Below are 22,975 nucleotides of genomic sequence, written 5' to 3'. Positions count from 1 at the left end.
CATGTTAAACCCCGCCCACCTGGCACTCCAGGCAGACAAGAGCCAACACTCAAAGATTTCAAATAATATTTGAACCGAGGTCTGACACTGAATGAACTTGGACAACCTACAGTATATTGGTTGGTGGGTAGGTCTACATATGTGATGTCACAGGGGGCACGGGGGGCACGGGGGGCGATGCCGGAATGGGATCCTATCGTCTCTTTCCTGGTTCTGTGTCTCTGTCATCAGGCCACTGCTCATCCGGGGCTGCCATCCATGTAATCTGAAGCGGCATTCAATTAACTGGCAATTCATCCATATGTCCTTGGGCTCCTCGTAATACCGTTCGCACAGTGGAATTGTGGTACCTAACCTTGGGGCAACAACTCTCTATCGGCCAATTAGAATCTGTGAGAGATTTTTTTGTTGTTGACGTCAGGTAATTAAATATGAGGAAGTGGTTGTTGGGGGCCAATGGGAATGCTAGGCTTGCGTGAAGGGTCCAGTCAGCAGGCCAATAAGAGGATGGGGATTACGGGTGGGGGAGTTATTTAAATTCAAACCACCATTTTGGATGGATGGCTCCAGTTAAGGGCCCCTAGGGGCCTCAGGGAAACAGAGAACAAGAGGCCAGGAGGTCCATCCAACTAATTACAGTATCTGCTCATACACATTGACTGGTCATTCTATCCCCACTTCTTTCCATGCATACACACTAGGAGTAAAACATACGCTAAATATAGTATCTTCTCATTAGGCCATCACATCACTTTGGTGACTAATTTGGAACCTGTGGAATATAGACCATTCTGGTACAACCAACACGGGAATTGATCTAGTGTCAACAACACAATTCGCACTCCAAAGGCTAGCGTTCTGAACATTACCCTAACTAAACAGCACGAAGCTAACCAACTCCGCTACACCTGCACCAACAACATCCAAGTTTTAAGTCAGTTCCGAATCCCTAACATTGTGCCATACTGCTGTCTGCAAATCACCAATGAGGATGCTTGTTCCCACATGTACCCAAGCTAACAGTGAGGAGGCTGCAGTCCAAAATACATGGCTCTGTGATAGCTGTGACTTCACTGAAAGAGAAATATATTGAGTGTAAATTGTGTTTTGGACAGTGTAGTAGTGAATTATCTCCGTTCCAGACTATCCTATCAACGGGACCTGTAATATCCTATGTTTCTCAGAGTCACGGCTGAGCAAGGACATGAATATACATCTCACTGGTTTTTCTATTCATGGTTAAGACCAGACGGCAGACTCGGGTAAGAAGAAGGGAGGAGGGGTGTGTCTCTTTGTTAAGAACAGCTGGTGCACAATTTCTAATGTTTTTACTCGCCGGAGTTAAAATACCTCATTTATAAGCTGCAGACCATCCTATTTACAGAGAGAGTTTTCATCTATATTTTTCATAGATGTCTATTTGCCACCACAAACCAATGGTGGCACTAAGACCGCATACAAGAATCTATATAGGGACATAGACAAGAAACAAGAAAATGCTCATTCAGAGGCAACGTTTCTCAAGGCAGGTGATTTTAATGCAGAGAAAATGAAATTATTTTTACTTAATTTTTATCACCTCTGCAACTAGAGGCGACAAAACTCTAAATCACTTTTACTCCACACAAAGAAACGCATACAAGGCCGTCCATCACCTTCCCTTTGGGGAATAAGACCATAACTCTATCCTCCTGCTTAAAAGCAAAAACTAAAACAAGAAGTTATCCAATGAAGCTAATGCTAAGCTACAGACTGGAATATGTTCTGGGATTCATCCGATAACATTGAGGACTTTACCACATCAGTCACCGGCATCATTAATAAGTGCAACAAAAACATCATCCCCACAGTTACCGTACATACCCAAACCAGAAGCCATGGATTACAGGCAACATCTGCACTGAACTAAAGGCTAGAGCTGCCGCTTTCAAGGAGTGGGACACTAATCCGGTCTCGCTACAACCTCCAATAAATCACTAAACTTTGCTGGCTCTGGCACTCAACGGATTTGGCAGGGCTTGCAAACTATCACAGATTACAAAGGGAAACCCTGCCACGAGCTTCCCAGCGACGTGAGCCTACTGTTGCGGCATGCAACACACTGAACCATGCATGAGAGCACCAGCTGTTCCGGACGATTGTGTGATCTCGCTTTCTGTAGCCGATGTGAGTAAGACCTTTCAACAGATTAACAACTTCTTATGGCTGCATCCCGCTACCGGGATCGATATGACAACAGCCAGTGAAAGTGCAGGGCGCCAAATTCAAACAACAGAAATCTCACAATTAAAATTCCTCAAACATACATGTGTCTTATATCATTTTAAAGGTAATCTTGTTGTTAATCCCACCAAAGTGTCCGATTTCAAATATGCTTTTCAGCGAAAGCACTACAAACGATTATGTTAGGTCACCACCAAACCACAATAAGCACAGCCATTTTTCCAGCGAAAGATAGCTTTCACAAATAGCAGAAATAGAGATAAAATGAATCACTAACCTTTGATTATCTTCATCAGATGACACTCATAGGACTTCATGTTACACAATACATGCATGTTTTGTTTGATAAAGTTCATATTTATAACAAAAAATTGGAGTTTACATTGGCGCGTTACATTCACTAGTTCCAAAAACATCAAGTGATTTTGCATAGCCACATCGTTTCAACAGAAATACTCATCATAAATGTAGATGATAATACAAGTTATACACATGGAATTATAGATATACCTCTCCTTAATGCAACCGCTGTGTCAGATTTCAAAAAAACTTTACGGAAATAGCAAATCATGCAATAATCTGAGACGGAGCTCAGAACAATAGCCAAATTAGCCGCCATGTTGGGGTCAACAGAAACCAGAAAATACATGATATATGTTTCCTTACCTTTGATGAACTTCATCAGAATGCAGTCCTAGGAATCACAGGTCCACAATAAATGCTTGATTTGTTCGATAATGTCCGTTATTTATGTCCAGTTAGCTACTTTGGTTAGCCGTTTGGTAAACAATTCCAAAGTCACAAAGCTCGTCCACTATAACGTGACGAAATGTCCAAAAGTTCCGTAACAGTCAGTAGAAACATGTCAAACGATGTACTGAATCAATCTTTAGAATGTTGTTAATCTTGAATAACTTTCCTCCTCATGTGAACGTGCATGTGAAAGCATGGTCAGCTCATGGCAGACCTGACTAACTCCTGTCTCCTTCGGCCCCCCTTCACATTTGAGTCATCAGACAAAGTTCTATTGACTGTTGACATCTAGTGGAAGCCGTAGGAAGTGAAAACTCAGCAATATCTCGCTGTAATTTCAATGAGAGCTTGGTTGAAAATCTGCCAAATTCAAACAGGACGTGGAACTTCTCAGGTTTTTGCCTGCCATATGAGTTCTGTTATACTCACAGACATAATTCAAACAGTTTTAGAAACTTCAGAGTGTTTTCCATCCAATACGAATAATAATATGCATATATTAGCAACAGGGACTGAGGAGCAGGCAGTTTACTATGGGCACCTCTGTGCACCTTTCATCCAAGCTACTCAATACTGCCCCTGCAGCCATAAGAAGTTAACATTAACAAGGCCGCGGGGCCAGACAGAATACCAGGACACGTACTAAGAGCATGCGCTGACCAGCTGGCAAGTGTCTTCAATTACATTTTCAACCTATTCCAGACCACCGTAGTCCCCCAAGAACGCCAATGAACCTGTCTAAATTACTATCATCCCATAGCACTATTGCCATCTATAGCCATTAAATGCTTTGAAAGGCTGGCCATGGTTCACATCAACACCATCATCCCAAAAACCCTGGATCCACTCCAATTTGCATACCGCTCCAACAGATGCACAGATTACACCATCTATATTGCACAGCACACTGCCATCACCCACCTGGACAAAAGGAATACATATGTAAGAATGCTATTCATTGACACTAGAGCTCACCATTCAACACCGTAGTCCCCTCCAGGTTCATCACCAAACCCAGGACCCTGGGACTGAACAGCTCCCTCTGCAACTGGATCCTGGACATCCTGACGGACCGCCTCCAGGCAGTAAGGTTAGGCAACAACACATCCGCAACACTGACCATCAACATGGGGGCTCCTCAGGGGTGTGTGCTTAGTCCCCTCATGTACTGCCTGTTACCCACGACTGTGTGACTGCGCACTACTCCAACACCATCTTCAAGTTTTCTGACAACACGACAGTGGTAGGACTGATCACCGACAAGACAACGATGAGGCAGCCTATAAGGAGGAGGTCAGAGACCTGGAAGTGTGGTGCCAGGACAATAACTTCTCCCTCAACGTCAGCAAGATAAAGGAGCTGATCCGGAAATGGAGGGCTGAGCAGGCCCCCAACCATATCGACGGGGCTGTAATGGAGCGGGGTCGAGAGCTTCAAGTTCCTCTGTGTCCACATCACTAAGGAATTAACATGGTCCACACTTCCAGGTGAGTTCTCTGCCATCCAGGACCCCTATACCAGGCGGTGTCATAGAAAGGCCCAACATATTTTCAAAGACTCCAGCCACCTAAGCCATAGCCTGTTCTTTCTGTTATCGCACAGCAAGTGGTACCAGTGCACCAAGTCAGGAACCAACAGGACCCTGAACAACTTCTATCCCCAAGCCATAAGACTGCTAAACAAGACCGCTAAATAGATAATCAAATGGCTACCTAGGCTACCTGCATTTACCCTTTTTTGCATTGCCTTTATGCACACACACTGGACTCCCAGACCACTCACACACACACACTACATTTGCACACACACTTTTACACTCACCACATAAGCTGCTGGTACTGTCTATTATCTATCCTGTTGCCTAGTCCCTTTAACCCTACCTATATGTACATAGCTACCTCAATTACCTTGTACCCCTGCACATCGACTCAGTACTGGTGCTGCCTGTATATAGCCATGATATTTTTACTTGTTATTTACTGTGTATTTATTTGTCTTGTCACTATTTCTATTTTTTAGTTAATTTAGTATCTTTATCTCTAACTTTATTTTTAACTCTGCATTGTTGGAAAAGGACCCATGAGTAAGCATTTCACTGTTAGTCTACACCTGTTGTTTATGAAGCATGTGACAAATAAAAATGGATTTGATTTGTAAATGAGGAATAGATTTGACTATTATGTTGTGCAACAGTTCAAGCCTCACACTCCATCATCCTATAGTTTTATGTAAGGGATATTTCCCAAGTAGAATGACAATCACAGAATCATATTTGAATCAATTGAAAACTGCAAAGCATATAACTATAATGATACAGGGTGAGACCCAGATGCAGACACGGGAGGCAGGTGGTTTGAGTCTCTGATATTTATTATGAAACAAGGGGCATGCAAGAGACAGGTTGTGGACAGGCAAAAGATCATAAACCAGGTCAGAGTCCAGGAGGTACAGAGTGGCAGGCAGGCTCGAGATCAGGGCAGGCTGAATGATCAGGCAGGCGGGCTAAATGTCAGGGCAGGCAAAGGTCAGAACCGGGAAGACTAGAAAAACAGAGACTTGGAAAAAGCAGGAGCACGGAAAAACCACGCTGGTTGACTTGACAAGACGAACTGGCAACAGACAAACAGAGAACACAGGTATAAATACACTGAGGGTAATAGGGAAGATGGGTGACACCTGGAGGGGGGGTGGAGACAATCACAAGGACAGGTGAAACAGATCAGAGTGTGACAATAATGGCTATTGTATACTCAACAGATACATGATGTGGCCATATTGTAATGTTCTCTACCTCATTATTTACAGGGCTGGATAATCATTAGGAGCTGGTTAGGTTTTGACAATGACATCCTGACCAGGCTGCTGGGACTGACACTGCTCAAATAAAGCTACACAAGGGACACTGCTGAGAATAAATAGCATCACTGCTTATAGTCACTACAGTACAACACACACACACACGCACTCTTTCTCTCTCCAGGCCATTTTCCAGCCTAGCAGATCGCTAGGCTATTAAATGCTCTGCAGCCATGCAAAAGTGCTGAGTCAAAACCCCCATAATTAATAGATTAAAGTCAAGCATGTCATAGTGGTAATGTGTTGTTCACAACTTATATACTGTGCTATGAAACAATCTATAGTGGTTCATTCAAACTATAAGGTGGTGACCTGCACGCATAGGATAAATGTGGAATGTTTTTTTCCTGGTCCGGCACATTTAACGTATACGGGCAGATCACCCAATTTCAGCATGTTTAGCCATTATAAATCGTTGCATACTGTATATAAAGTGTGAACAACACATTGCATGGGGTCATTGGGTCTAGTGATAAAGAATGTAGAAATTGTCTGCCACTGACCACAGTAGTAATGGTGTTAGCTAGCTCGGTATCATTGTGGCAGACAACCAACTGCCAAACCTCTGTGTAACCTCTGCATAACTTCAGTAACACACATGCCAGATTTCATCCTCAATGTAAAACATAGGAAAACCCATGTGCTTGCTGGCCACAACAATAAACAGGCTTGTCTACATTTCAGGCCCCATATAGTTTTACACTAGGGACAACATGGTTTCTGTGAGGGTCACCTTTAGTGCTGGTGTGTGTTTTTCTTCACAACACCACACAGTGCAGACTCTCATTCGCTGTTCAGTGGCGCCTGAAAGTGTCCCATCATCTTGTCAAAGGATGTACATACATCACTGCGATCCTTCAGTCGGCCGATACCCCATGTACACGCACGCACGCGCGCACGCACGCACGCACGCGCGCGCACACACACACACACGCACACACACACACACACACACACACACACACACACACACACACACACACACACACACACACACACACACACACACACACACACACACACACACACACACACACACACACACACACACACACACACTTCACTCCGTGGTCCTTCAGTTAGCTGATAGTGCTTGGCTCCTGTACATCTTCATCAAAGCTTAATGGAGCTGGCAACTGTTTGCTGCTCTCAGCAAGAAATCACATCACAGAAAGCGGAGGGAATAAAAACTTGGATATGCTGCCGGACATTTCTGAGTGACCTGACGTCGTTCGAACGAGAGCGTCTGTGAAAAAATAAATGCCACAGTTTATAGCAGACAAAGAAAAGATCCGAAAGAGAGTGAGTGTGAAAAGGCTTTGATGAAAGTACTGCAGAAGAGAAAGTAAAGTACAACCTTTCCTCACAGACCCATAGTCATCAACGAACATATTCACAGCCATATTCTCTGTTCAATCAGCGCAATTTCCCATATGGAATTTCCCATATGATGGGGCTGTTAAACTGGGGGACCTTTTTTATTGAGCCGCATATTCCGAGGCATAAAAAGACGTTATCTGGAGTGATTGAACATGCCTCAGGGTTTTGAGAGGTGGAGAGTGAGTGAGAAGTCTGTGGATGGGTCCTGTAGGAGAGATACATTATGTTATGTTACACTGCTCCAAGCCGTAGATCAGACAAACTGTAAAGGGAGACCTCTATTTGTCCTCATCTCCCCCTCTCTTTAACTCTCTCTCCCTCTAACCTCTAACTCACCTTATAAACTATCTTTGGCTGTTCTCTCTATCTTAACATAACTTCTTGTTCTCCTTTTCTCCTCTCTAGACTCTCTCTCTTTCGCTCTCTCTATTTCTCTCTCTCTTTCTCATTCCAACTCCCCTACACAATCTCTCCCCCTTTCTTTCTCGTTTCTCCCTAAATTGTGCCAATAAAGGTTGTTTTAAAATGAGAAATAACCTTTCTGTCTTCCTCCCGCTCCCTCTCTCCACCTTCCTCTCCCTCTCTCCCCCTTCCTATCCTTCCTCCCCCCCTTCCTCCCGCTCCCTCTCTCCACCTTCCTTTCCCTCTCTCCCCCTTCCTATCCTTCCTCTCCCCCTTCCTATCCTTCCTCTCCGCCTTCCTCCCCCTTTTCTCCACCTTCCTCTTCCTCTCTCCCCATTCCTATCCTTCCTCTCCCCCTTCCTCCCCCTTCTCCCCCCCCCCTTCCTACCCTTCTTCTCCCTTGCTCCCCCTTCCTCTCCCTCACTCCCCCTTCCTACCCTTTCCTCTCCCTCTCTCTCTCCACCTTCCTCTCCCTCCCATCACCTTCCTCTCCCTCTCTCCCCCTTCCTACCCCTTCCTCTCCCCCTTCCTACCCTTTCCTCTCCCTCGCTCCCCCTTCCTACCCTTTCCTCTCCCTCGCTCCCCCTTCCAACCCTTTCCTCTCTCTCGCTCCCCCTTCCTCTCCCTCTCTCCCCCTTCCTCTCCCTCTCTCCCCCTCTGTACTTGAGGTGTCCCTACTGCTAGGCCCATTAGCAGAGGAGACATTTATACTCCGGTGTCCCCTGCTTTACCGGTTGAAACCTCCACAATATTATCCTTTTATCATTGCATGCCAGTGTGTGTGTGTGTGTGTGTGTGTGTGTGTGTGTGTGTGTGTGTGTGTGTGTGTGTGTGTGTGTGTGCGTGCGTGCGTGCATGCGTGCGTGCGTGCGTGCGTGCGTGCGTGCGTGAGTGAGTGAGTGAGTGAGTGAGTGAGTGAGTGAGTGAGTGAGTGAGTGAGTGAGTGAGTGAGTGAGTGAGTGAGTGAGTGAGTGAGTGAGTGAGTGAGTGAGTGAGTGAGTGAGTGAGTGAGTGAGTGTGTGTGGGGTGGGGTGGGGGGGGGCATTGATTCTTGGCCAGGGCAGAGCGTGACCTGAATTAACACAAAGGCACAAGGATGCTGCAAAGATATTGCTTTTCACACACTTTCTGTTTTCCAAAGTCACAGACAGAACTGGAGAGCTGTATTTGTAACAGTTTAGTTTTATTGTTGGAATGTTAATGTGGAGAGAGAAATGAGAAATGAGCGAGTGACTAAAAGTTGTACATCCATTTGTTTTATTTTGTTGTAATACAGTTCACAGAAATCGTCAATGGTTCAAATGATACCCCCACCCTTGCTGCAACAGTATTTGCAGATATATATTTTTGGGAACTTGTCTCGCTAATGCATTTTTGGAAGTGACCTGTTAACCCGTTGCCATAGTGATTGCCTAGTTGCGAGGTCGTTATATAAAAATGTAAATGCTATTACAGATGAAATTACAAGATTAAAAAAGGACCCCAGTTTTTTCTCTGTATTCCACTGTATTGCACTGTATTGCACTGTATTGCTCTGTATTCCACTGTATCGCTCTGTATTGCTCTGTATTGCACTGTATTGCTCTGTATTGCTCTGTATTGCACTGTATTGCACTATATTGCACTGTATTGCTCTATATTGCTCTGTATTGCACTGTATTGCTCTGTATTGCACTGTATTGCTCTGTATTGCTCTGTATTGCTCTGTATTGCACTGTATTGCACTATATTGCTCTGTATTGCTCTGTATTGCACTGTATTGCACTATATTGCTCTGTATTGCACTGTATTGCACTATATTGCACTGTATTGCTCTATATTGCTCTGTATTGCACTGTATTGCTCTGTATTGCACTGTATTGCTCTGTATTGCTCTGTATTGCTCTGTATTGCTCTGTATTGCACTGTATTGCTCTGTATTGCTCTGTATTGCACTGTATTGCACTATATTGCACTGTATTGCTCTATATTGCTCTGTATTGCACTGTATTGCTCTGTATTGCACTGTATTGCTCTGTATTGCTCTGTATTGCACTGTATTGCACTATATTGCTCTGTATTGCACTGTATTGCACTATATTGCTCTGTATTGCTCTATATTGCTCTGTATTGCTCTGTATTGCACTGTATTGCTCTGTATTGCTCTGTATTGCTCTGTATTGCTCTGTATTGCACTGTATTGCTCTGTATTGCTCTGTATTGCACTGTATTGCACTATATTGCACTGTATTGCTCTATATTGCTCTGTATTGCACTGTATTGCTCTGTATTGCACTGTATTGCTCTGTATTGCTCTGTATTGCTCTGTATTGCACTGTATTGCACTATATTGCTCTGTATTGCTCTGTATTGCACTGTATTGCACTATATTGCTCTGTATTGCTCTATATTGCTCTGTATTGCTCTGTATTGCACTGTATTGCACTATATTGAACTGTATTGATCTGTATTGCACTGTATTGCTCTGTAAATGAGCATTTCTTTGGACAAGTCAAGGTAGTCCCTCCCTGTTTCAGTCTGTTTTCTTCATTTTGGTACTTAACCCAACCCAGGCCTATTTCTGATTGGCCCCGATCAGTGCAAGGTCACAGCACCTGGGAAGATAGTAAAATTCGGATGATAACAATATATATATTCTATAACAATAACAATACAATAACAATCTAGCTATAACACAAAATCGAGAGATCTAGATATCAACATATGAGGTCTGTAGATCTATTGGGAGAAACAATATCTCCTGTTTCTTGTACGTAGATAATGTTGTGAAACAAATCCTTAACCGTTAAATGTTTTCTGCTCTGAAGCCGAAGTTAGAGACAAAGGGAAAATAAGCTGTCCCAAAAGCTTCACTGTGCAATGTTTACAATTGCTTTTCACAAAAAGTCTGTAGACATGTTATTTGTTGGGGATTTTACTTCAGGGCCAAAATGTATTTTGTTCACAGACATCATTGTTCACATCTGACTTACACCCGGTCTAGTTTTTGCTTACGATCGTTTACAGTTTGTATTTGTTTACTGTCTTGTCCTCAAAGAGCCAACCATACAGTATGTCTGACGCAGGCTTTCACAATCACTTATTGATGAGAAGACAACCTCTGAAATACATCAGAGCACAATGGCACCAGGATACACTCTCAGTAAACACTGCTTTGTACTCAGATGACAGATGTCAGTCAGGAGAACAACAAGACATGTACAACCAAACACCAAGCGTCATGCGGTTGTCTGGAGTTCGGCAAAGTTGACTTGATCGTTGAAGTAATGATTTTGTTTAACTCTCTCCCTTTCTTTTTTCTGTCTTTCTCGCTCATTCAAGATGGCCAATGCTAATAGGGATCCTTGGGACGTCCCTACCCTAAACCCTAACCATAACCTTAAACCCTACCCTTACCCTAAACCTAACCATAACCAAAAGGCTTACCTAACCCTAACCTTAACCATTTAAAATGTAAACTTCAATGGGGTAGGGACATCCCAAGGATCCCGGAGAGCACAAACCATTCAAAGACACGTACCGTACAACCGAACACCAAGCACCATGCTGTTTAATTGGATGTTAGGGTGTTATGTTTTTCTTCAACTAACCTCTCTCTCTCTTTCTGTCTCCCTTCTCTCCCCCTGTACCCCCAAACCCATCTCTTTCTCTCATTCATTATTCTCAGAGCGACTCTCTAGCCTTGCAGGGGCCACCACAAGCAGATTGATGAAAACCAACTCTGACAACACTAATTCTGCCAGCCATCAGCCAGAGAGTCCCAACTCCCCCACAGATGACAAACTCTCACAAACCTCCAACCGATGACTCCCATCTCCTGATCTGCTATCGACAGGAGCTGCATCTCAAATGACACCCTATTCCCTATATACTGTAGTCCACTACTTCTGAAGTGCCCTGGTCAACAGCGGTGGTCTATATAGGGAATAGGGTGCCATTTGGGACGCAGCCTCACTGTGGGCATTATTAGGCTCCCATTATGATTTTAATCTCTCCTTTTTTAATAAAAGCCCTTGGATAAACATGGGTTGCAGAGCTGGTCGTCAATGCCAAGGCTTTGTTGTGGCGTGTATTAATGTTCAATTAGCTCTAATTGGCTTGTATAATTGGATATGAGGGACAAGATATTGGAGTGAAGATGGTTCAGGAGAGATAGTGGAGTCTCTGAGGTCCTTGTGTGAAAGTAATTTCATTCCTTGGCTAGATGGATAGATGATAGATGGAGAAATGGTTTTACTATTGATCATTCCTATGATCTAATGGAAACTTGGTAATGTGATAGAAAAATTACACATTTACCTGATTTGTTTGATTTGCATTTGCGTAAAGATTAGGTTACTCGGTCCAACACTCAAGGGTGGGGGTCGACCAACATCATTATTGCAGTAATTAATACATTTTAAATAAAGATGATCGTTTGAAGAAATTACCACATCTCTCTCAGTACTGAATTTCCATGACAGTAATCAAACCATCAGTATCGTCACTTGTCTTGCAAAGCTGCACCATATCCCGCTATATCACCATTGATATAATAATCAGGGACAGGAGTTTTCCCTGAGGTTCAACTGGTTACGTGGTCAGGAAGAAATCCTGGCCCTACATATAACTGTAAAAAAGACAGACTCAGCTCACACTGCAGAGAGAGTACTGCTTAGTGAGTCTCTCTCCTTCACCCTGTCTCTCCATTTCCTCCTGGAAGAGTGTGAAGTAGACAAAGAAGGACAGTCTCTCTCTCTCTCTCTCTCTCTCTATATATATATATATATATCTTATCCTTTATTCTCTTGTATCTGTCTGTCTGTCCATCTTACCCTATCTCTTCCACTTCTCTCTTTCACTTTCCCTCTCTGTTTTTCTCAATAATCAAAATCTTTGTATTCCCCCAGTGAGTGAAAGAGAGAGAGGAAGTAGGGTCTGGGCCTCCAGCGCTGGCTACAATGACCCATTTGGCAGCAGAGTGGGTCTACAGTATGTCCCAAATGACACCCTATTCTGTCTATAGTGCACTACTTTTGAGCCCTAGTCAAAAGTAGTGCACTATATAGGAAATAGCCCACTGGGCACAGACATCAATTCAACGTCTATTCCACGTCGGTTCAGTGTAATTTCATTGAAATGACGTGGATACAACGTTGATTCAACCAATGTGTGCCCAGTGGGAGGGTGCCATTTGGCAGCATTGAAGTCTCAGCAGAAGCTGGATTTGCCTGGAGACGCAGGCCCAGATCCAGCATTGAGATGGCAGACATATGCTGCTGGGACTGTTGTTTTCACCCAACTCCACACCTAGTCATACACACTATACTGCAGCCAGCCATAGTCTGCAAAGGAACAGCATTAGCTGACTGCTCTTTCTAAAGGTATGAATGGAATGACTTGTTCTCTTGAGGCCACACAGTATCATTGGAAGATATTTGTGGTTTGGGTTAGATCTGAAAGTTGTAAATTGTGTGATATCTGCAGAAATAACTGTGGTATGATTGACAACGTAGAATTATATAAGGTTGCAGTAAAAGATCAGTTCTGCCACTCGGATTAAGTCCTAATTATCTCTCCTTCCTCCCAAAGTGTGCACTTGCTCACTTCCCTTCACTGATTTGAATGGAAATTGTGTGGAAAAGCCCTCGGGCCCATGCCTCCACCAATCCAATGCTTTGTGGGAAGATATGTGGGTTGTAGTGAACAAGTGCACAGTTCAAGAGAAAGGAGATATTATAGGGATCACCCTCAGAGTCGAATGACTTCACATTATGTTCTGTGCTCTTCATATTCCAGGCCTAGTGCCAGTAAGCAGTGAGCAGTGGCTGTTTCATCCAAACTTCCAAATGTCTTTCACTGCTCGGATTAGGCCCTTCTCTATTGGGAAATCCCATGGTAACGGCACTGGCAAAAGCTGACTGACCCTCAAACACAAACACACACATATTCAAAGATACATATTCCCACACTCTGCGATACACACTGTGACACCACCACACACTCATTAGCACTGTGACACACACACAAACCCTGCTCACCCCCCCCCCCCCCCAACACACACACACACACACACACACACACACACACACACACACACACACACACACCCACACACACACACTCCACCCCCACCCACACTGCAACACACAATGCACGACACCCTACCGGAATCAGGCGATTGACTTCTCCCTCATGGCCTGGAGCCTCACCGGGCAAAATAATAATCCGATCACACAACAGGTCGAACTTTATTATCCGCCACTCAGTTCCAGCCAAAGGAAGAGACCACCAGCTAGAGAGGAAAAGGGAGAGGAAGAAGAAGAAAGAGGGGGAAGCATTTTTTTAAAACTTTCTTTCTAACAGCGTTGACGTTATGACCGTTCCCTTGGGTGAGGCAGCGGATGAAAGCTTTTCATAGAGGGGATAGCTGGATCCTTTCTCCATTGGATGGTTTTACTAATTTTGCCTCATGCTACAGGTGTAAAGGTATAAGGAAGGGACCCTGATCACCTGACAAGGGACATTAAGACTTCAGATACAGGTATGCTGCAGATCCTTCTCCATCCTCCTACTCCTCACAGAGCTCTGAGTTAACTCCAGGAAGAGTAGCTGCTTCTTCAGCTAATGGGGATCCTAATAAAATACAAAAACTACTAGATAAGGTCGAATACTGCCAGATACAGATGCCTAGTAAAGTATTTAAAGTAAAGTATGTACTGTATACCAGGACGAGTACTATACACTTAGAAAAAAGGGTTCCAAAAGGGTTTTCTTTGGCTCTCCCCGTAGGATAACCCTTTTTGGTTCCAGGTAAAACACATTTTTGGTTCCAGGTAGAACCATTTTGGGTTCCATGTAGAACCCTCTGTGGAAAGGGTTCTACATGGAACCCACAACAGTTCTAGCTGGAACCAAAAGGGTTCTACCTGTAACCAATAAGGGGTCTTCAAATGATTCTCCTATGGCGACAGCCGAAGAACCCTTTTAGGTTCTAGATAGAACCTTTTTTTGTAACAGTGTAGTATAATATAAAACAATGGATACTGTACAAAAACAATATCTAAACTTAACTTATGATACCCAAAAGTTGTCTCCGGCTGTGACAAAAATACAATTTATGAGCGTATAGATTTTTCAGACAGTATCCGAAGATCACTTTGGTAATGTGACAATGAAATGACAAATGACGCGTTTTGCTTTTCAAACCAATGAGATCATACGGTCCAAACAAATTATGTTTTCATAATTTCTCCTCTCTTTTATCTGTTTATTTTACAATGTGGAGAACCATTCTTTTCCACAGCTGGGATTTTGTTTGGTGTATCAATTCATCCACTAGTTTAATTGCAGGTGAATACTTTAATACAAAGCATTGTGCCGATAGCAGCCGTACTTCTGTCTAAATGATTAGTAGCAAGGTTACACAAAATAAGTATCTTTGAAATGGTCATTTGAAAAAAAGGGTTTTGGTCAACAGGGCAAATTGCCCATGAGCTAAAAACTCCCAGATATGCCTAAATTGGTCATGAGCTAAAAAGCAAAGAGTTTTACATTTGAAAAGAGAATAGAAAGTCAAATATGGAAAAGGGAATAAAGACGGTAAAGCAAGGAAAAACAAACAAATACTTTAGGCCATTTCCCAAGAATATTGCCATGAAAATAAATATGCACATTTACCAAACTAAAGCACATTTCCAAGAAGTACCGTAGGTCAAAAGTTTGCAATTTAATACATTTACATTTGAGCCAGACAAACATAACTTATAGCCTTCTGAAGTTTAACATGCTCCGGGACTTTGGCGACTTGTTTGTTGTTTAAACTATTGTTTAATCCTCCAGCTTTGGGCTGGATATGTCAACGTGTACTTCATACATGCATAATCTATGAATGACTGTTTTACAAAATCCCCAGTTGGAAAAGGACTGTTTTTCTGGAAGCTGTGCCACAGCATTTACCCTACATATCCCCCACGTGGGCCGGCCAGCCTCCTAACAATTCACGTTCTAGCCAATGAGCTTCAACCCCTCGCCATTTGAGTGACAGCTTGCAAGATGCACACACAGCAGAGCAAGAGAGACAGAAATCACGCAGTGCGCATATCTACACATATGTGATGTAGTAAGCAATTAAATCCACTAAGAAAATATTTTAGCATCTTTGTAGACAGACTTACAGTATGTCACAAACATTACATACATGTAATATGTGCATTACACATACAGACACACAACACGTCACAAGCATTAAATACATAGTGCATTACACATACAGACACACAACATGTCACAAACATTAAATACATAGTGCATTACACATACAGACACACAACACGTCACAGGCATTACATACATAGTGCATTACACATACAGACACACAACACGTCACAAACATTACATACATAGTGCATTACACATACAGACACACAACACGTCACAAGCATTAAATACATAGTGCATTACACATACAGACACACAACATGTCACAAGCATTAAATACATAGTGCATTACACATACAGACACACAACACGTCACAAGCATTAAAAACATAGTGCATTACACATACAGACATACGAGGGGGCAGTAATGGCCAAACTCAATATGTTTGAATTGATTATGCCCCCATACTCAAACACATTAGTGTATGTCGTCATTGAGGGTTCAGAGTTAGCATGAATGCACCACAACTCACAGTTACCTCTGTTATATATCTATCTATTTATCTATCTATAGGCTAGATAACCATTTATTTGTTTCTGTGTCATACATCTACCATACATTTGCAAGTCAATGAGATAAATCTCTGTTGCTTCACAGCTCCACCTCAACTTCAGTGTCTCCATCTTCCTGTAAAGTACACTGGTAAAGGACAAAAAGGACCAAACGCACTAACTGAGGCTCAATTTGACCGTACATCATTTGACCACACATGGTGGAACGTACATAGTGGACCGTATAGGATTGTGAGGACCGGTGGTTCAACCCGAGTGAACCGTGGTCCAGTGAACCGTGGTCCCGCCCTATGGGCAAGACTGGTAAGAGCACCGTGGACCTCAACTCCCCGACAGAGGTCAAACAGGCAGTCCCATTCGAGGTCATGGAGACGGTGGCGCCACCAGATGGCGAGGAGAAGGAGGAAGTACTCCCTGACAGGGGCTCCTGGAAGGGCAAGTTTGACTTCCTGTTGTCATGCGTGGGCTACGCCATCGGCCTGGGTAACGTCTGGAGGTTCCCTTACCTGTGCGGCAAGAATGGAGGAGGTAAGATAAACTATCCGGGGAGGGAGGCCATTTTGTGTCTGGAGAGCCGAAACGGTGTCTGGTAGAAATCATTGTTACAGGCTTTGAAATAGTGAGATTTCAAGGGGTGCCTGAAGAGGCAGGAGGAAAACTACACATTTCAAAATATCATCAGTATAAAGCACAACCTATTACAATTCATGGGAGTGCACTATTTGATAAACTAACACAGTGTGCAAATTTTATGTTGTTGTTGAAGAAACATGCTATTTAATATTGTGGGTGTCCAGTGTCCGCATTTGCTTTAATGTGAACTATGGGACTTGCAGGATGTGTAAAATGACATGGAAAATGAACAGGCATTGTAAAAAAGGGAGCTTTCAATGAGTACATTTGGCTATCCATATTTTATTTTTTTTGCAACCTGAGTGAGAGAAAATCTAAACATGTCATTAAAACCACTGCATGGAATTTACCATGATGATTATTTAATGACCGACCTTGATATGTATTGATGAGGCTATTGTTAATAATGAAATTGCCATTAGGAAACATCTATATTTCATCACAATGTACTGTACACTGTGCTAGTATGCAGCATCCTCTTTATGGACTATTGAGGTCACTTTCTGTGTTAGTGAGCGAATAATTACAAATACATTTTTCATGAGGACTAGATACATAACATCATCCGTGTTAGTGTTCACAGAAACTTTATTTTTTGTAAAAGTGACAGTGTTTTTCGAGGTTAAAAATCGAGGTTAAACATCGAGGTTAAACATCGAGGTTAAACATCGAGGTTAAACATTGAGGTTAAACATCCTTAAAGTGTAACGAATACCACCTTTCTATGAAGTTACATTGGTTTTTGAAATGAGCACCTTTCCAGCATTGTAAAATCAAATAAATCACAGAGTTGATACTTTCTAATTTTAACATCAGTAACTTTGTGAAGTGAGCAGAGATTAGAAGCAACACCTTTAGATACGGTACTTCTGACAGGTATTTAATCATTGATTTTACTGTCATGTATTCGTTTTTGCATTTTACACTTGAGAGGAACTGATGTAGTGCAGTGTTCCCCAAACTCAGTCCTCGGGACCCCAAGGGGGGCCCGTTTTGGTTCTTGCCCCAGTACTACACAGCTGATTCAAATAATCAACTAATCATCAAGCTTTAATTATTTGAATCAGCTGTGGGCAGAAAACTAAACATGCACGCTTGGGGTCCTGAGGACCGAGTTTGGGAAACCCTGATGTAATGTATTGATACAGTATTGCACAGTCCCCTTGTTTTCATGCATATGTAACAGTATAACTTTAAACCGTCCCCTCGCCCCGACACGGGCGCGAACCAGGGACCCTCTGCATACATCAACAACTGACGCCCACGAAGCGTCGTTACCCATCGCTCCACAAAGGCCACGGCCCTTGCAGAGCAAGGGGAAACCCTACTTAAGTCTCAGAGCAAGCGACGTAACTGATTGAAATGCTAGTAGCGCGTACCCGCTAACTAGCTAGCCATTTCACATCCGTTACACATAGTTCATTCTATTGATTTCTGTAGACGTCATATATTTCACTAGTTCCACCATACATCAGGGATCAGGTCTATTTGTAAGCATCTGCGTATGTTACTGTCTGTGTCCTACATCCAACTTCTCCTTTGGAGATCAATCAAGTGTTTTGAATTGAATTCAATATGGATACCCATTTAACCCTTGCAGGACTGTGCTTGTTTTACACAGCAGCGTGTCCCTGTGTAGGGAGTTGACACTTGATATAGAAATTGTGAGTTTGGTTGTGTGCTCTGGATGATTTGTCAGCCAAGTTTACCGTGAAACCTGAATGGGTCATGTGATCCCACTGGGCACACAGCAGTTGAATCAGCATGGTTTCCACATCATTTCAATGAAATAACATTGAACCAACGTGGAATAGATGCTGAATAGATAGGATAGACAGCTAGATTGTTCATCACATGTGATGAAGCTGATGTCCAAATCATACACTTCTGAAATCCCCTATCTGTAACAATGTGCGCTGAGTCAGGAAGCAAGTTCTGGGAGTGAGTGTTTAAATAAATAAACACAACATAATACAACAATTAGAAACACGAACAACGCACAGACATGACACAGAAACAATGACGCCTGGGGAAGGAACCAAAGGGAGTGACATATATAGGGCAGGTAATCAAGGAAGTGATGGAGTCCAGGTGAGTCTGACGATGCGCAGGTGCGCGTAACGATGGTGACAGGTATGCGCCATAACAAGCAGCCTTGTGACCTAGAGGCTGGAGAGGGAACACACGTGACACTATCCATAAATCCACTATCTAAAACTGATTGAATACTGGCCAATTAGTGTCCACATCCGAGTCTCAATCCTTCAACCTTCTCTCGAGGTGTGCACTTGCACAACCCTCATGGTAAAAAGTACAGGAGCCTGCCGAGGGGAGAACGTCTCATAATAATGGCCGGAACAGAACTAATGGAATGGCATCAAACACATGGAAACCACGGAAACCATGTGTTTGATGCATTTGATTCCATTCCACCAATTCCACTCCAGCTATTACCACAAGCCCGTCCTCCCCAATTAAGGTGCCACCAACCTCCTGTGGTTAAAAGCTGTCTCCAGCACAGGAGGTTGGTGGCACCTTAATTGGGGAGGACGGGCTTGTGGTAATAGCTGGAGTGGAATAGGTGGAATGGAATCAAATTAATCAAACAAATGGTGTCCTTTTGCACCTTCCTTGCCATTATTATGAGCCGTCCTCCCCTCAGCAGCCTCCTGTGGCTCCAGACAATGCTTACACCAATCCCATGCTTTTAAAATCCATGATAGTAAGTGTGCAAGTGCACAAGTTAGAGAAGGATTGAGAATGGGGATGCAGACCGTAAGTAAAAGTGTAAACACAGATGAAAGAGGATATCTTTGGTGTACATGTGAAACACACTTCCTGTTCTGTCACACTGTGCCCTGGTCCGGTGACAGGGGCTTTCCTGATCCCGTACTTTCTCACCCTGGTGTTTGCTGGCATACCTCTGTTCCTGTTGGAGACGTCACTGGGCCAGTTCACCTCGGTGGGGGGGCTGGGGGTATGGACCAAACTAATGCCTATGATGAAAGGTGAGATATGTTGAAAATCCCCCCACATATTGACAGATAGTCTAGGTAGGTGATTGATTGTTTGATTACATTAATTAGACAATTAAAGAATGCATGTACATACAAATGCAACACATGCAAAATCTTTGAGGAGTCAAGCTCATTGTAGTTCATATAAAAATCCAACAGAATAGATATACACATATCCCAAAGACAAATAATAGTTAGCTACAGCAGTTCCTAGTTAGTTAACTAATTGTTTGTTAATACTGACCTGTACCTCTCCCTCCCCTACAGGGGTTGGTCTGGCCTCAGTGGTGCTCTCCTTCTGGCTCAACATCTACTACATTATCATCATCGCCTGGGCCCTCTACTACCTCTTCAACTCCTTCAGAGCGGTAGGTGACATCACCACACTACATTATCATCATTGCCTGGGCCCTCTACTACCTCTTCAGCTCCTTCAGAGAGGTAGGTGACATCGCCACACTACATTATCATCATCGCCTGGGCCCTCTACTACCTCTTCAACTCCTTCAGAGCGGTAGGTGACATCACCACACTACATTATCATCATCGCCTGGGCCCTCTACTACCACTTCAACTCCTTCAGAGAGGTAGGTGACATCACCACACTACATTATCATCATCGCCTGGGCCCTCTACTACCTCTTCAGCTCCTTCAGAGAGGTAGGTGACATCATCACACTACATTATCATCATTGCCTGGGCCCTCTACTACCGTTTCAACTGCTTCAGAGAGGTAGGTGACATCACCACACTACATTATCATCATCGCCTGGGCCCTCTACTACTGCTTCAACTCCTTCAGAGGTAGGTGACATCACCACACTACATTATCATCATCGCCTGGGCCCTCTACTACCGCTTCAACTCCATCAGAGCGGTAGGTGACATCACCACACTACATTATCATCATCGCCTGGGCCCTCTACTACCGTTTCAACTGCTTCAGAGGTAGGTGACATCACCACACTACATTATCATCATCGCCTGGGCCCTCTACTACCGTTTCAACTGCTTCAGAGGTAGGTGACATCACCACACTACATTATCATCATCGCCTGGGCCCTCTACTACCTCTTCAGCTCCTTCAGAGCGGTAGGTGACATCATCACACTACATTATCATCATTGCCTGGGCCCTCTACTACCGTTTCAACTGCTTCAGAGAGGTAGGTGACATCACCACACTACATTATCATCATCGCCTGGGCCCTCTACTACTGCTTCAACTCCTTCAGAGGTAGGTGACATCACCACACTACATTATCATCATCGCCTGGGCCCTCTACTACCGCTTCAACTCCATCAGAGCGGTAGGTGACATCACCACACTACATTATCATCATCGCCTGGGCCCTCTACTACCGTTTCAACTGCTTCAGAGGTAGGTGACATCACCACACTACATTATCATCATCGCCTGGGCCCTCTACTACCTCTTCAACTCCTTCAGAGCGGTAGGTGACATCACCACACTACATTATCATCATCGCCTGGGCCCTCTACTACCGTTTCAACTGCTTCAGAGGTAGGTGACATCACCACACTACATTATCATCATCGCCTGGGCCCTCTACTACTGCTTCAACTCCTTCAGAGGTAGGTGACATCACCACACTACATTATCATCATCGCCTGGGCCCTCTACTACCGCTTCAACTCCATCAGAGCGGTAGGTGACATCACCACACTACATTATCATCATCGCCTGGGCCCTCTACTACCGTTTCAACTGCTTCAGAGGTAGGTGACATCACCACACTACATTATCATCATCGCCTGGGCCCTCTACTACCGTTTCAACTGCTTCAGAGGTAGGTGACATCACCACACTACATTATCATCATCGCCTGGGCCCTCTACTACCTCTTCAGCTCCTTCAGAGCGGTAGGTGACATCATCACACTACATTATCATCATTGCCTGGGCCCTCTACTACCGTTTCAACTGCTTCAGAGAGGTAGGTGACATCACCACACTACATTATCATCATCGCCTGGGCCCTCTACTACTGCTTCAACTCCTTCAGAGGTAGGTGACATCACCACACTACATTATCATCATCGCCTGGGCCCTCTACTACCGCTTCAACTCCATCAGAGCGGTAGGTGACATCACCACACTACATTATCATCATCGCCTGGGCCCTCTACTACCGTTTCAACTGCTTCAGAGGTAGGTGACATCACCACACTACATTATCATCATCGCCTGGGCCCTCTACTACCTCTTCAACTCCTTCAGAGCGGTAGGTGACATCACCACACTACATTATCATCATCGCCTGGGCCCTCTACTACCGTTTCAACTGCTTCAGAGGTAGGTGACATCACCACACTACATTATCATCATCGCCTGTGCCCTCTACTACCTCTTCAACTCCTTCAGAGCGGTAGGTGACATCACCACACTACATTATCATCATCGCCTGGGCCCTCTACTACCGTTTCAACTGCTTCAGAGGTAGGTGACATCACCACACTACATTATCATCATCGCCTGGGCCCTCTACTACCTCTTCAACTCCTTCAGAGCGGTAGGTGACATCACCACACTACATTATCATCATCGCCTGGGCCCTCTACTACCGTTTCAACTGCTTCAGAGGTAGGTGACATCACCACACTACATTATCATCATCGCCTGGGCCCTCTACTACCTCTTCAACTGCTTCAGAGCGGTAGGTGACATCACCACACTACATTATCATCATCGCCTGGGCCCTCTACTACCTCTTCAACTCCATCAGAGCGGTAGGTGACATCACCACACTACATTATCATCATCGCCTGGGCCCTCGACTACCTCTTCAACTGCTTCAGAGCGGTAGGTGACATCACCACACTACATTATCATCATCGCCTGGGCCCTCTACTACCTCTTCAACTCCTTCAGAGGTAGGTGACATCACCACACTACATTATCATCATCGCCTGGGCCCTCTACTACCGTTTCAACTGCTTCAGAGGTAGGTGACATCACCACACTACATTATCATCATCG

At 43.9% G+C, this 22,975-nt stretch overlaps 1 protein-coding gene across 1 annotated transcript in view; it reads left to right on the top strand.

Annotated features, from left to right (window-relative positions):
* Positions 1-13,969: 13,969 nt before the first annotated feature.
* Positions 13,970-22,975, top strand: part of LOC120036005 (sodium- and chloride-dependent GABA transporter 1-like) — a 28,958-nt gene continuing 19,952 nt past the window's right edge. The window contains exons 1-5 of the mRNA XM_038982475.1: positions 13,970-13,985; positions 14,115-14,137; positions 16,725-16,854; positions 19,833-19,967; positions 20,244-20,344. Coding sequence (XP_038838403.1) covers positions 13,970-13,985; positions 14,115-14,137; positions 16,725-16,854; positions 19,833-19,967; positions 20,244-20,344 — 405 coding nt within the window. The remainder of the gene's footprint in view (positions 13,986-14,114; positions 14,138-16,724; positions 16,855-19,832; positions 19,968-20,243; positions 20,345-22,975) is intronic.

This window comes from Salvelinus namaycush, unplaced genomic scaffold, assembly GCF_016432855.1.
Source record: "Salvelinus namaycush isolate Seneca unplaced genomic scaffold, SaNama_1.0 Scaffold118, whole genome shotgun sequence".
In the NCBI taxonomy this organism is placed as follows: Eukaryota; Metazoa; Chordata; class Actinopteri; order Salmoniformes; family Salmonidae; genus Salvelinus; species Salvelinus namaycush.
The sequence above is the reverse complement of the archived record's forward strand: the minus strand, read 5'-3'. Positions and strand labels throughout refer to the sequence as shown.